This window comes from Varroa destructor, unplaced genomic scaffold (genome assembly GCF_002443255.2).
Source record: "Varroa destructor unplaced genomic scaffold, Vdes_3.0 BEIS01000007.1, whole genome shotgun sequence".
Taxonomy (NCBI): domain Eukaryota; kingdom Metazoa; phylum Arthropoda; class Arachnida; order Mesostigmata; family Varroidae; genus Varroa; species Varroa destructor.
The window spans coordinates 38426101-38441692 of record NW_019211460.1 but is presented as its reverse complement, the minus strand read 5'-3'; the positions used below and the strand labels follow the sequence as shown (position 1 = coordinate 38441692).

Sequence of the window (15592 nt, the reverse complement as noted above, 5' to 3'; positions counted from 1 at the left end):
TACTTGTATATATATATATATATATATATATATATATATATATATATATACTTGAGACTACAGCTGACGACAAGCAATAGTTTTCAGCTCTTCTGTTATAGAACTTTTTTCATTTATCTATTGTACGGTACGGCAAAGTTGCTTCATTAAAGGTTGTTTGTACATTTCATTACAGCCCGAAGTATAATAGCAACCATAGTTTTTTTTTTTACTTAGTAATCATAAGTTTTCTTTCGTACCGACTCAACGCCGTATATTAACCAATGAGAACCAAGCAATCTCATTTTTGATCATTTTACTTTATTAAGTTTTCGGCTGGTTGTATTGTATCTTCACTGCTGTTATCGATAGCAATTAAAATTTTTTTGACCTGAAACTATATCATCTCGTCGGCCATTTTACTCTGGCTTTTTTCAGAAGGTTGGCTTGCCGAGGCCTTAGGTTGTCCTCATCTGAAGATTTCGTTGACTTCAACCCTATAGAATGCAGTACCCTTGATATTTCATTGTGATTTTGATGTATTGTTTTGGCGTATCCGTGCTAGTATTGGTCTTTGTGTCCTCGTTACCACGTATCTAATTCTCACAGAACTTCCTTTAAAAAAAATGACTGCTTTGTTGATCTTTTCTGCCTAGAGTGAGAACGACGGTTGATAATTAACCAAGCTGACCTGTAGGTGATCATTATCACACTACCTTCATTTGCGAGTTCGCTTTCCATTTGCCTACCCCAATTGTTTACCAATTAATGATACTACGATGATACTAGCTAACCGTACCAAAAATATTCTAAGATAACAGGCGAACGGGGCAGGGCCAATGAACGGATCTACGTACATACTGTCAAGAATTCTTATTGCCAAAATTCACCGCGGTGTTTCGCACACTTCTTTCACCTCGGGTAATCACAGCCTTTTTCTCTTCTAGGACATAGCCCAACACTTTACACTATAACATCTCATTCATTTGGAAAACCGCGATGTTCTGTTAGGCGTTTGTCGAGGCCGAAGAAAAGCGTAGCTCGGTGCAGGTTGTCCCTTCGGTTTCACGCCCCTATGGCTGCCTTGAAAGCCCACTATGACCAGAACGTGTAGCAGCAGCAGCAACAGCAGCAGTAAGAAACAGAGTTCCTCCGAGGAAAAAATCCGAAACTGGACAAAATTTAGAGTGTTTTGGGTAAGAGAAATACATTGCTTTGATAAAATGCGATAACAGGAAAATCAATTTTTCAACTATGATTGTCTCAAGTTTAGAGTTGTGAAGACAAAAGAGCAGGCGGTGGCATTTACCTCCCTATCTACTACCTGCCTCTAAACTACCTAGCCATCGGGAGACAATAGAAACGTGCCATAGAAACAAAGAGAGCTCGAGCGCGGAGCGGAATACGTGCACACATACACTAAACAGGCAAATACATACGGCTTGTTGACACGAGTTCAATGCAGAACGCGTCAGACGGCATTGTCCGTACGGTTCGTTCGAATATGGAGAATCAACATTTGCCCGAATTATTTTATTGAATTTAATTTCGTTAATAGTCCTATTTGCTGGCCCGCGCCTTTGACCTCAAATTCATTATGTACATTATGTTTAAGAGAAACTGGATCGCAAATCTTGCACGTAATCTGTCAAAGTAAGTATAACCAAACTCCGCTGGATAGCTTTTCTGCTTAATATAGCACTCTATGCTACTATGGGGTTAACGCGGTAGGAAACACTTAGCAGTAGTCCCTGAAGTAAAATAAGAGTTGAGTCCTTTCCACGCTTGGACGTCGCATTTTTTCTGTCCATTGGTTGGGAGTCAGACTTTTAGAGAGATTCTTGAAAGATGCTAGTCCCGATGACCGAAAACACGGTTAACCTTTGAAAGGTCATATTTTATGTGATTCAAAAAGCTGAACTAATAACAACAACTAAACACCTTTTGAATCTAGGACTGCCGCAAATATTGCCACAGAGAAATTCTGATTTGATGGCATTACTCTAAGGATTATATGTCAATGAAGGCACGTCTACTAATCCCATATTCAAAGAACAGGGGGACTCATGTGACGCATGAGGCCAACTAAAATAATACCGAGGCGAAAAGTCAAGTATATACTTCACTATTTCACTTCTAACATTGGCAAAATATAATAGAAAATAGACTATACTTAGAGTCAAACATTATTAACGATTGTTTACTTAGTATTGGGACAGAGTTATGCAGCGGTATCTCAAAGGTCGACACCGTTGATTTTACAACATTTACGAAAAATATGAGTATCTATACAACACACGAGAAGTTACAGTTCAGTCTCACGGGGGAATTATCCAGTACAAAATCGCACTGCGAGAAACACAAAATGTACGCAAAGCCATTGGAAGAAACCAACCTGTGACGCTTTCCGCCATGTGAAATCAAGCTGTGAAAAAACCAGCAGCTTACCTGGTAATGTGCAGTTCGAAAAAACTACCCCAGTATAGTGTCGTGCTTGAGAGGCAGCCCGCACAGAGAATCTACTGCAAAAATGCCGTATAAAGTTACCCCAACCTTTGCACAAGTTTTGACCCATTACGCCCCAAACCCTTCTGTATAGGTTCGATGTTTCGATCCTTCCGTGAGGTCATTGTCCCTAACGGGAAAACAAAAAGTCTGCGCGCAATTGAAAACTCGAATTTCGGCATTAAAGGAGACATTTGTATTGTAATGTGACATTCCCATAGAATTTTGACTTTTTTCAAAAGATTACTTAGGTTTGAGATGCGTACAGCATAAATTTATTTTAAATATTACTGATAAATAAAGCCCAAATAAAATACATTGCTATCCCACAGTTGGTGTTTGCGTACTCAGGCTATACTTGGTCCTGTGATAACTGGAGTCAAAATTAATCTGAGCAATAGCAGTCTGATCGACTATGGTTTTCAGAAAGCTCACAACAAGCAGTCGATGAATAGCAACAAACCAAGCATGATATTATATGGAAAAAATTGTTGCTACAAGTGAATTTTTGTGTTTTACTTACTTCCAAATACTACTACTACTACTACTTAGGAAGTTGGTAGTTTTGATATACGTACGTAAAGGATAAATACGTAAAAATATTGGTCGCCGGTTACCTTGGGAGTCTCTGCTGGATATAGGAAAAACGAGCAGAAACGGTCCAAGCAACATCGATCAGCATTGTCACATCTTTGTTCAGCTAAAATTGTTGATAGAACATTTTGATGAAACACATTCGCTCACTTCACACGTTATACGTCTACGTGAACAAGCTAGAAGTGTGACATGCGTGACACGTAGTACGTTATTGGAGAAAAATTTTGCCTCCAAATTCTGATTAGACAGCCGAATCACAAATGCCGTTGAAACAGCTTTTCTTTTGTGCGGAGGAAAATGAAAGTGACAGAAGCTATCACTTGATAGTGACCTCGTTAACCACCTCCGCACCAAGAACTTTTAGTTGATTTCAATTGGTTTTAGAACCTAAGGGATAGTAGCGGACCGTTTTTTATTAGAGTATCCAAAAGCGAGCATTTAGGTTATAAACAGTCATCACTAACGGCACCGCAGCCTTCGAAAGACGAACGCCACATTCGCTCGTGGCGCTTCGCTGGCAGCATTTCTACCTGTTACCATACGTCCTATTTGAAAGCGGGCGCAGACGAATAGGTAGCTCAAATAGGTAGTACAACAAACTACCTCTCCGCTGCTATGGGGCAAATACTCTTTTTTTACAAGCAAATCCAATGCCAACTATAAAAAGAGTAGGCAGGCTAGGTTGGTCGCACATCTGGTCGCCTATCTTTAAGGTGATTCTTATACAGAGGAAATTGCTTGCGATTTATTAACGCAAAGGAAGGAAGCCTATGCGCGCCCACTAGAAAGATAGCAAAGCTCGCGCGCAGAGAAAAAGCTGCCATTGATCTTTATCAGGATGCGACTGCCAGGCATAGGGTATATATAGCCGGCTAGTAAGATGTGTGCAAGAAAGGCTGTATGATATACATCGACTGAGACTTCCTCAATTGATCATTTTAATATTTTCTTTCCTTTTTAGCTAGGTTCTATGCTGAACTTTTGCATCTAAGTTCTGATCCAAAAAACCTCGGCAAGCTTTATAGATGATGCCATTTCCTTGGGTAACGCAGCCTGTGACACAACGATCCACTTCTATTTCTAACATTTGTTTGAAAACGTTCACATTTATTTAGAAATGAACCACAACATGATGTTTTAGCTACCCACTTATTTGCCTGAGACGGTTTCGTTCATGGTTGACATTTACTGTAAACTGTCAATACAAAATTGCTAGCCAATGTTCTGCAATAATAAACGTAGTCTGTCTTAAAAATAGATTGAATTACTTGTGCCTCTCTGCACGAAATGATGCTACCCCAGCACATCGCAATATACGTATTCCAGTCATTCTGCTTTCGTCAATACCAGTCGTCCAGGTCAATCAGGTTTCTGAACATACAAACAAATGGTATACCCGATAAACACGGAGCACCAATGCTAAACGAGCCGCGATCCGTCCATTATAATCAAATTGCATTGCTAATCTTCAAGTTTTTCAACTGTAAAATGGTTTTGACAAGTTTAGTTTAAGTTTGTAGTTAGTTGACCAATGTTGGCCCTCTGAACTTGGCTAATCACAGCTGTGTCAATTACAAATACCCCAACGCTCGGTTCATTGAGTTCTAGCTCTTTCTAAGCCTATGGCAAAATCCTCCGTAATTCTTAAGGCACCGTTGTCTTCCAAAGCCTTCAGCTGTCGTTTATGTTTAACTTTATTTAATAAAGAATAATTGCTTTCTGAAGTTTAAGCAAAAATTGCCTGTCTGTTATGTCTTCATAGCCATAACGATTACGCAAAGGAGCTACCATTGTTAAGCAATCCGCTGATAATGAAAACACCAACATATGTCTAGAACAGAACAAAATTAGTCTGCACAAAAAAGTTCAATATGAATAATAATAGATTACCATCTTCTATTGAATAGCCAGTCAATCAAGTAACTTACCGAATCTAGAGATATAGTAACTTGCTAATAACGAGGCAAAATAACTATTGCCATTGAATTAATGTCAAGCCCGATATCTTCTTCATGCTAGATAAGGGGGACAAACGTCCATTGTTAGAACTACATCTCCAACTTATAGATAATTTTCCTTCAGTAATCGATTGGATTTAGATACGCTAATGGAAATACTTAATGGGAATCATTAACAACGCTTTAATGGCATGACCAAGCACTAGCAGGCACCTCCTGCCATTATGTTCTGGGACGCTTGTTGACCAACCGTGCAGTGCAGATGCTTAGTTAGTAAATCTAATTCTAACGGAAGTTCTCCTACAGGCACATACAGATTTATACAATCCCTGACGGCGACACTGGACGTAAAATTCGAGGCATTTAGCTTGAACATGAAACTAACAACGAAGACGCATCACCACGGGACCAAGGTCAACGTTGAAGTACATTAACGCTACGACCTCTAAATTTAAAGTATTTCATTGTAGTGGCTTATAGCGTTTATATGCGCAATCGCGTCGAACTTAAATTACAGGGGCACTGTGACAACACAAGGCTTCATCGTATCTCTTCTTCTAATAAGGTAGAAAGCAACGCCGGTCGGCAAAGTATCCTCCCGTCTAAACAATACCAGCTCTCACGCTTGAATTTACCGGTGAGCAGATCGAACGGACGTCTTACGAAACAAATATAGACAAACTGATAACATTCGGAGTAGATCTAGCCGTTGACAACAGGTGTTTTGTTGTACTTAACATTAATAAGTATCGGTATGTAAGTAAAACACATTAGCTGAAATAGAAATTCTGTTTCAATAAATTCTATAAACAATCCACTGATGCATGATGACCTCACTTTGTTTATAGTTAACCAACTCAGCAAAACATCTTGTTTTAGTACCAACTAGATGTATTCAAAAGAAATAAATAGTTTCAAACTACGATTTCAGCGTGCTGACCTCTTCCTCCACGTAGGACACCACATCCACATACTGGACATGAATCCTAACGTCCAGAGGCCCTCTTTCTCTTTTCCTGATATGTTTTCAGGCAAATCTTCATTCAAGTCGACATTTCCATACCTTATTTCACACGTCTAACCGCGATCCAAGCACAATTATTCTGTGAACGTGTGCGACGTATCTGGACGCGAAACATTTTCGTATCAGAGGAAACATAAGATGCTCGTTAAAGGCTTGTGTAAACTGCTGTTTCGCTTTCGTTCATACTCGGTCTTACTCGTCGTTTACGGATGATTTCTGCATGCGATTGTCGCTGCGGTTCCGTGTGTAAAAACATGGCACGTACATAGATACTCACATCCGTAGAACAACAGACTGACGGTGCCGCTACAGACAATAGAGAAATACAGTGACAAATAACAAACTACCTTGGTTACGTAGGAGGATATTTGGATACTCACAGTCGGGTGTGCCGAGAGGTGTGCAGAACGACTTGACAGGACTGGGCGTTCGGGCCCAGGCGCGCGATGAACCGGCCGTTGTATAGACCTGCGGAAAGAGGCGAGCCAGGGTTGGCCAAGGACGCCCGTGCAAACATAGACAGCACGTTAGATGGAACAGGACTCTTGCCTGTACATCTGACAGTGACTATGACGTTTGTGGACAGGGCAAGACTCAGCGCACCATTTCAGATGGATCGAAAATCGCATGCTGTCAGCTTCAGGTTGATAGTAAAGAGGCGAAGTTGGAGATGGTGTGGCGGGAAAGGGTATTCGATATAAGACCCGCGAACGGTAAACGGGACTTTAACGAATAAGATAGTGCAGTCCAGGTCTTGTTTTGTTGCATGCTCATAGTAGCATGGGTGTTTCCTTTTTATTGCCAAAATAAGCAAGCAGGCGACGTTGATGGGATCGAGAAGAAGTTGTCTAATAGATACTGTTGGAAACCGGAAAAAAAATAGGCGAACAAGCATCCACTCAAAAACGGCCGCCATCCGAAGTGTGTGTTATTAAAGCTGAAGGGAACAGACCAGCCAAACAGATGATTCTAAATATGCGCTTGAACAAAGTATTGTCTGGTTTTTGTACAGCTTATACACACTGATTTGATATGAAGGAAAAAAAAAGGGACGGACGTATAAGTGGCAACAGACGCACTGCTTAGAGGCATTGCCTTACATCGCTGATGTGAAACAGTTGATTCTAACAGGGGTCATGTATAGTGGATATCAATATCCTTTTCATGATTGACTGCCGCTGTTTATCAATATAAATACATTTACTCTGGAATATGAGTGAGGGATGATCGGCTACGGAGATATTCGAAGGACACAATCATTGGTTTATACGAAAAGATATACAGTAATGAGTTTACATGGCCACTGTACTTTTTACAGCAATCATTAAGTAATTTTAAAGAATAGAAACGTATAGAATAGAAAATAGGCATGATTGCACACTAAAGAATCTTAAAGCCTGTCGTATTGATCCCTTCCAAATTATCTTACTAGAGACAATTCATGTCCAATACCATTGTATACAAAAGGCATCCATTGCGCGTTCAGCAATTCTTCTTTGTAAGGATATGATCCGTCTCTAGACGCAATGCTCCCATATACGCTCTCTGTCCCAGCAAAATAAGAACAATCTACCAAAAAGAACTTCAACGGATTCAGCTGCACGAACGAGGAAATCCGTGACTAGCATTAATCTAGTATAGTATCCCATAGCTATTCTAAAATCTAATTCATCATTTGTTGAGGTGTGTGTGTCATATATATGACGAGGGCAAATCCTAGACAGTCAGCCGACGCAAAATAAACGATGATTTAACACATGTTTATATTGTCCTTATCTTCAAACAAGGATGGCCCAGAATATTAGCGAAATTAAGAGGACAGCTATTTCACGCGGAGCGCCACTTTGATGGCCCGCTCGTCACAGGTCGAAACCTTCCATGCTAAAGCTTAGTTTGCCATAAATAGCTGAAACATGTGAGCAAGATACGGAACTGATATGTTCAGATTATCATTCGTGCTTTCGGTAAGAGGCTGATTGGATTTGTTGTTTCATTGGCGGGCTATACATGAACAGGGCACTGCAAGCCGTGATGATCGGATGCAGTCGGTGGAAGCCTTTACAGCTGGCATACATTCAACGCGACGTGTGTTGAAAATATTGTAAAGCTTTGAGAGTTTCGGTAAGTTTTAAAAACGCGGCTAGCGATCTGCCCTTCAGAACGATTTTTTTTTCGAGGGCAAAATGCCTACTAGGTCAGGGACTGACGTAACGTCAGTACATGAGGAAAATGTCTTTGCGGAAAGCGACTACCAAAGTTTCGAAGAGCTACTCATGTCTCACTTGAGTAGAAGCTGAAAAAGATATGCTTTGTTAACCTTCCCAGAAGGACAACTCTTTCGGAATGGGCGTATTTTGAGGTTCCCACGGCCAGCTGTGTGTGTTAAAAGCCGTTGCCCAGAGAACAAGTCGGCCTCTCGTTAACATCCTATTTTCCCATTTGCTTTCTTTGTGTGGCCAAGAGGGGCCATTCAGACAACGACTAGAACGCCCACTGAGCATACTCATTCACCGTACGTGAACGTGCACGTAGCTTAAATTGCTGAAGTACTAGCAGAGCAGGGATTAGGACCGATTTCGCTTTAGCCCCAAGCATAACTTAAATAACAGCAGTGTAGTGTTAGTTATACACCTTGAACGGCCACGCCTGCTTTAACACTACAACAGAGTCAGCAGGCGTTCAGGCGCTGGCCATGTTGACGGCACGGACACGGCTTACAAATCTGTCATGACAGAAAAGAGGACAAAGGAGAGTCGTTGGTGATCGTAATGTCTGCAGATGATGTAAAAGGTCGGGTTAAAGCAACTGGATGATGCCGCTGAATGAATGGCATCGTTCCAAGAAGATGGCTATTACAATACCGTTTCCCGTTCCCTGATAAGCGCATGGTGCCAGTATAATGGCCTAATACACCACGACATCAATGAGCACTGTAAAATAATTAGTCACTCACTGCCTCCGAATATTCGGGGACTCTGCCTCTTTCGACTCGTAAATACGTGGACAAACAGATGGGTGGGGTGACAGTAACGGCAGCATTTTGCAGGTACATCACCCGATTAGTCGGAGATCAAGGTCGGCGCAGCAGAAGATACCTTTCCCACCCGAAGGTGTTCGAGGGCGAATTACGAGTATAGTACTGCACAATATATGGAGCCAGTGCGGATGAATAGCAATTTTTACGCCAAATGGGCACAGCGAACCATTATTGATACTACTGACGAGCAGCTGCGAAAGCCAACAGACGGACGAGCAGAGTCATGGCAGAACGAAGCTATGACGACACGATGTATCGGATTAAAAAAAAAAAACCAAACGAAGCGTAAATAGTGCTACTAGTACAGTGTATGATTCGGAGCGAGCAAGGACAAACAGAGAAATATGCGGGGAAAAATACGTGAGTAAATAGGAGGGATGGTTGCCGTATTCGATGGTCGATATTGCCAAGGGTTTGTTTCAAGGTGGTCATACATTGCATTATGTCATCACTGTTCTCTGACATAATATAGTTGTTGTTGTTGTTGTTGTTGTTGTTGTTACCTTGATGAACTTGCGGTGCGATGAGGAGCTCGTAGCCGGACTTGCAATTGAGAGGTTGAGCACAGTAGGCTGCAGGTCGAACATTCATGATGATTTCGAGGCGAATAAGGTGGCGTGGAACGGTTCGATACAACGATATAGCAACAATGATGAGATGATTTCGGTGTTAACGATATTGTGATGGTTTTCAGTGAAGATTATAGTTGTATAGGTATTATTGTTGTTGTTGTTGTTGGGTAACACAGTGGTTATGGTGGATGGGTTGGAAGATATGAAAGTGAGATTTGGATGAACGTAACGGTGAGTCAGCAATGGCACGGTTGTCGGGGAAGGCGTTTATGTGAATCCGGTAGTGGTGACAGTAAACGCGGAATCGGCATCGAACGGCATGGATTTGCATCGAGATTCCCAGTTTTGTTTTGGACCGGAGCAGGCAGAGAAGAAGCAAGCGATGGAGCGGCGTAATCAACGCGACAATGTGTTAGTAAATCATGAACGTACCATGACAACTAACAACGACTGATCTATCATAACATATCGATATACAATATATTCACAGGTGATAATAGTACACTGCAAAAGGAAGGTGGGCAAAGCTATCTGTTAGCTGGGCTTTTACTCATTCGTGAGCCACAGGTGCTGATGTTCTCGCGTTGGCTTTAGGTTTAGGAAGAAAATGTACAGACAGCAGGTGAGGGTGCCCAGTGCTGATACTGTGATTTTGCAGAATTGCTCTATCAATAAAAAGTTGAGTGATTCATTTGTAGCAGTGAATTTTTTGTTGTGACAAGATATCATGGCGTACATAGATCGTGCGTGGTTCTCGAGAAGGGTGCTAAGCTAGCTGAGACAGATATGAAAATGGATTTATTAAAGCTGCATAGATTGCAAGTATGAATACGCAGACAGATTTATTATGTACTAATCATCACATCAGTCATACTAGTCGGAAACTGATCGTGGTGGCAGCAACGACATTTTTCGATTGGTCAAGTTCTCAGTCCCTCTTTTTCATTGGTACCAAAATATTCGGAACTTGAATATATCAAATGGGTAAGATAGTGATGTGTAGTCGATAGTTAAGCCTTGCAAGGTTGCCTGATGGGCACAATCAGGTCAGAGTGTGAGCGCGCGTGCTACAACGACGAAGAACAGAGGCTACGATAGGAGACCAAGTTACGGGACAGTGCACGGTTGTAGCTCTAGTTGACGTCCGTTTGGCTAATAAGGCAGAAGACGCGCACTGACGAACCGTAAACAGTGCCGAGAATATCGCCGAGAACGAAACAGTAGTTCTCATCAAAATCAAGCTCCATGGCAAGTGTACCGTAGATTGACACAGATAGAAAAAAAGTACTCCAACAGAGTAGAAACGCTTGGCGGAATCTTAGATATCTAATTATCTCTACGTCTACCCACAAAGACCCCCCAGACAAAAGCGATGATGGTAGTAAATGTACCGGTTAAAAATATCACAGCGGTATTGGACTAGCTGATACGCCTACAGTGGCAGGTCTGTGCTTGATTCGGACGAGGCTTTTGAGAAACCACAGCGAGGGGCTAAGTAACTCAATTTTGTAAGGTTTTGTCGAATTTTGTAAGGTTAAGAAAACTACGCGGCTTATTTCGCGATTGGCGACTGATATTTAAAAGCTGATCGTATTGAGCAGAGTGATTACAACTGAGGTATACACATTAAGTTTGTATCCGAATGTCCAGACAAAGCATAGTATTCCGTTAAAGTTAATCGCCCTATATTCATAACTTCCTTAATTCTCAGAACAAACATCAGAAGCTTAGTACAGAGCCGACTGTGGTTAAATAAGTAACCAGTGGGATCGATAGGTCAATGCCATTTAGCTAAATCGACGATTTCGACTCGCAGCGAATCCGAGACTAGTTTAAGACGATAGGAAACGATTGGCGTATCCCGAACATGGCGTTATCCGGCATTAGGTAGAGAGGCGCTACTTTTGTTCTTTCGTCGATAGCGGATTTTCTTCACAATTATTACGATCATTATCGCTTTTATCATCACCATTTTTATACCTAACAGCATTATTTCGAAATACGCATCGACAAACGCGATGCAATCACGGCCGAAATAGCACTCTGTTATTACCATTTTGATAGTAGTACTAAAACAATTGCACATCCTGTGATGCACCCCTAGTATGATCATCTGTATGCATACGTAAAGCGTATGTAAGCATCACCTAAAATATATAGACTGAACACTCACTGAGGCCGACAGGCACATTCTCACGAAAGGGTCGCTCGGCCTGCAACTATCTATGGGGGCTCGCTCTGTAACGCCCTCTTCACAGCGAAAGTTGTTGTCGTCGTCGTTGTTGTTGTCGCTGCTGTAAAGCAGGCCAGTTCACCCAAGCACAAGAGGCACACGCGAGCAAACGCTCTATAATCTTATTTGGCACCATTCGTCATCTGCTCGTTGCCGCTGTCGTCGCTGATAATTTCACCGAGCACGAATACAAGTCCTACAAGATTAGACACGCACACACATGTACATACGCCACCGCCGCTGAGAAGCAGCTCTTGCTCGCACTCAAATGAGTCCTACTTGTATAACAACAACGGCCATCGGCATCGCACTGGTTTACTACAAACGGATAGGTAGCGGCCTTTGTCTCAAAAGTAGATTGTATGCACATACATTAAATGTTAACAACGCTCTCAGCAAACGACTTGCACTACCGCGCACGTTAAAGTTTCATCTGGTTTCTTTCATGGGCAGCAAGAAAGTGCCGGATCATTTAACGACCAGTTATGTCCTTTATGATCATATATGTGGAAAGGTATTCAATATCATTGCACATGACAATTCCACGAGTTGACATTACTATTATCGGGCCCTATTAAGATTATTATTATTATCGGCGACATCGCAGTGATCAACTGACAATATTGGTAATAACGACTAGAGCAACCGCCTTGAGATCGGGTCGGCATATTTCGTCGTTCGCCTCACACACTATGTAAGTTACATATACATGTGTACATCCTTCCTTCTGCACTGCACAGTGCTCAGCGTAAGGCTGCCGATCTGCATCTGCAGCATTCGACACCGGCCAGCAGCTTACTGCCAGCAAACAGCGGACTGTCCTAACCTGCGACCTAACCACTTCTGTCTGTCTGTCGCTTGTGTTTTTTTTTCTACGGAACTCTGCGCGTACTTTAAGAAGAGAAAGAAGAGGACGACGGCGACGCAAGAGAACAGCCGCGACGGTGCGACATACAGATGAGAGCAACGACACCCACCTTGGCAGGCGCGGATCTCGGGTGCTCCTGCTGAAAATGGCGGAAGTTGTGCGAAGAGACTGAAGAAGGAACAGCCGCGAGCGGGTGAGGGCCATAGGCAGCGGCGCTACCGCCAGCTGCCGTTACCACTGCTGCTGTAGTCTGGAAGCGCTGGGAGGGGCCGCCATAGTAAAGTTGGGTGGTGCTGCTGGTAGTAGTAGAAGTATGGCATGGGGCGCCGGTGCTGCCGCCGCAGCTCGCGCCACTTCCACCAGCGCCGCCGCCGCTGCTGTCGCCGCCGCTGCTGCCACTATCGCCTCTGCAGTAGCTCGGGTTAGAGCCGCAGCAGATCGGATGATGCTGGCTGGCGGTCTCAGAAACGGTGCTGCTGCTGCTGCTGCTGCTGCTCGTATTCGTGTTAATGGTGATAGAGCTGGCGTCGTCGATATAGCTGTGGCTGTCGCCTGCTGGATCCTTATCGCCTGCGGCAGGGCTAGCGCCCCTAGCGATGGCAGCGCTTTTAGTGCCACCAATGGCAACTGCACCCGCCGCTTGCTGCTGTCCTCTGTTGCTTGCTTCGATAGCTGCTTCAGCTGTATCACCTGCGGTGTTCAACCGACACAGCTGATGTCTGTTTCGTTGAAGCTGATAGCGCTGTTGTGGTTTCTGCAGTGGTGTGCAACTCGCGGCTTCGGCAGCCGAATAGTTTGCGATCGAATTTGTGCAGACGGCAGCAGCGATGGACGGAATGGACGGCGTTGAAGAGGAAGACGGCAGCGATGCTAGCGCCGGCTGCTGAGGGAAAGAGCTGGTTTCTTTGTGGGCTGCCATCATCGGCCGAGGGCCTGGGACCCCGTCAGCACCGGAACAGACCGCCCGCGGTAGGAGGGACGGGAAAGGGTCACTGGGTCGAGCCAGCCGAGAAAACCTTGCTGCGCCTTCAGAACAGCCGGCGTCCGGGTCGATCGGCACGTTGGCACGAGATTCGTGCCAAGGCTACTCCTACGTATGGTTGGTACCGCCAGTCTATCGTCAAAAGACGCAACGGCAGCTTGAACCAGAAGCACAACCTGAAGTACTCTGCGCGCAGAACTCAGCACGTCGACCGCGCTTGCACTCGCACAACGACAGCTACACGAAAAAACACCTTTTCTTTTTCTGTTGGAACCGACACCAGCAGCAACGACTGCAGAAGCAGCGGCTGCAACAACAGCAGCACGTGGCGAAGGCGATCGGGCAAAGTCGTTCGTCTTCAGTGATGTCGTTGAAAGCGTTAGCAACGTGTCCACCAGCGAGGTGGAGGACGATAACAATGAGAACAACCAAAGAGTAGCAGTAGCACTTGTTGGCGATGACAGCGGTGTCGATTTGGACGGATTCGACGGTTGACGTTTTTTCCCAGCCACCCGAGGCCACCCACTGGCAAGTTCTGAGGTGCGGCCCAGGACGGAAAGTGACGGGACGCAGAAGACTCTGACGACGGCCATCTGTTTAAGGCCGTCTACGGTGCTGAAAGGGGTAAGAGACAAGACGAGAGACAAGCACACGGCGACAGGAAAAGGAAACCGAAAAAAAAAAAGGGAAAGAGAAAAAGACAGAAGATCACAAATGGAAAGCGAATAGATGTCACAACATCAAAACACAGACAAAGAAAGAGAGGACTCACGGGAAAGATGGCTCAATAGTGGAAACAGAGCGTCCAGAAAAAAAAATTACTTCAGATAACGCAGTTTTGAGCTGCATGTTAATAATTGATTTAAGGGGAATTTCTATTGCGCGAGTGGGTGACGATAGTAAGTGCCGGAGAAGAAGTGTTCTGAGCAGCAGTGGCTAGTGACCGTACACACGTATAACAACAGACATAGAAGGAAAGAGATAGAAGCTTTATCGTTCAATAAGGTCAATAGTCCCTCAATCAATAAGGTCGATAGTCCTTTATTAAGTAGTGCGGTTGGCATCTCAATCCGCCTGTCATACAATGCGTTTCACACTTTAGGAGGTATTCGAGCTAGCTACTCGAGCGGAACGCACGAACCACAGTCGTGTGTACTGTTATTATAATTCTAATAGAAATCGTTGCAATTGTATTGTTTTATCAAACATCGTAGTTCTTCACTACCACTGTCACTCCGTAATGTGCATGTTCATCGGTTTATTTGAGTATCGTCGCCGACAGTGTGTTACGGGGGTTTGGCGGTTTCCCAGGGGATCACGATCGTCACCAGCTCAGTCACTCGCTCATTTGCTCGTATTACGGAACCTGATCACCCACCTGAAGACAGTCGACCGACTCGTTCGACGAGTGGACGTCCACCATGCCGGGCTATAAGGGGAAAATCGCTAGCTCAATCGTCGTACACAAAAGCAACGTGATTTCGCCTTGCGTGGCCTTGTTGGCCTGCGCTTGCTTCATTCGGTTGATATCAACCTTCGCAGACAGGAGAAACACAGGGATCGCTGGAATTGATGCCCGGCGATCTTTCGCTCCTTCTCGTGTCCTCTCAAGACACGCTGCTGCCATAGGCGTTTGCAGTAACAAAATTGGTGGCGTAGCAGACGACAGAGCCTTAGGTGTCCCTCATCCTGCACTCTCTGTCTAGCCTGTAGCTCATGGCCAAGAGAAGAGGGTATTTGCAGTGGCTGGCACCTTAGCTCCATGGCTAACAGAAAGCAGCAGCACACATTCCACGTGGGCCAACAACACGAGGTTAAATCAAAGTGGTGGCCCGCA

At 44.0% G+C, this 15592-nt stretch overlaps 1 protein-coding gene across 12 annotated transcripts in view; it reads right to left on the bottom strand.

Annotated features, from left to right (window-relative positions):
* The window catches only part of LOC111253802 (uncharacterized), an 87545-nt gene extending 72108 nt beyond the window's left edge, over positions 1-15437 (bottom strand). For 6 of the 12 annotated variants that reach the window (XM_022813801.2, XM_086975406.1, XM_086975408.1 and 3 more), the window contains exons 1-4: positions 15134-15437; positions 12883-14370; positions 9604-9672; positions 6444-6531 (exon numbers count right to left, since the gene is read on the bottom strand). In XM_022813801.2, coding sequence (XP_022669536.1) covers positions 6444-6531; positions 9604-9672; positions 12883-13695 — 970 coding nt within the window. In that variant the 5' untranslated portion in view covers positions 13696-14370; positions 15134-15437. Of the gene's footprint in view, positions 1-6443; positions 6532-9603; positions 9673-11845; positions 12794-12882; positions 14371-15133 lie in introns of those variants that run through there. The other 6 variants (XM_086975403.1, XM_086975404.1, XM_086975410.1 and 3 more) reach the window with 6 other exon arrangements.
* Between the last annotated feature and the right edge of the window lie 155 nt (positions 15438-15592).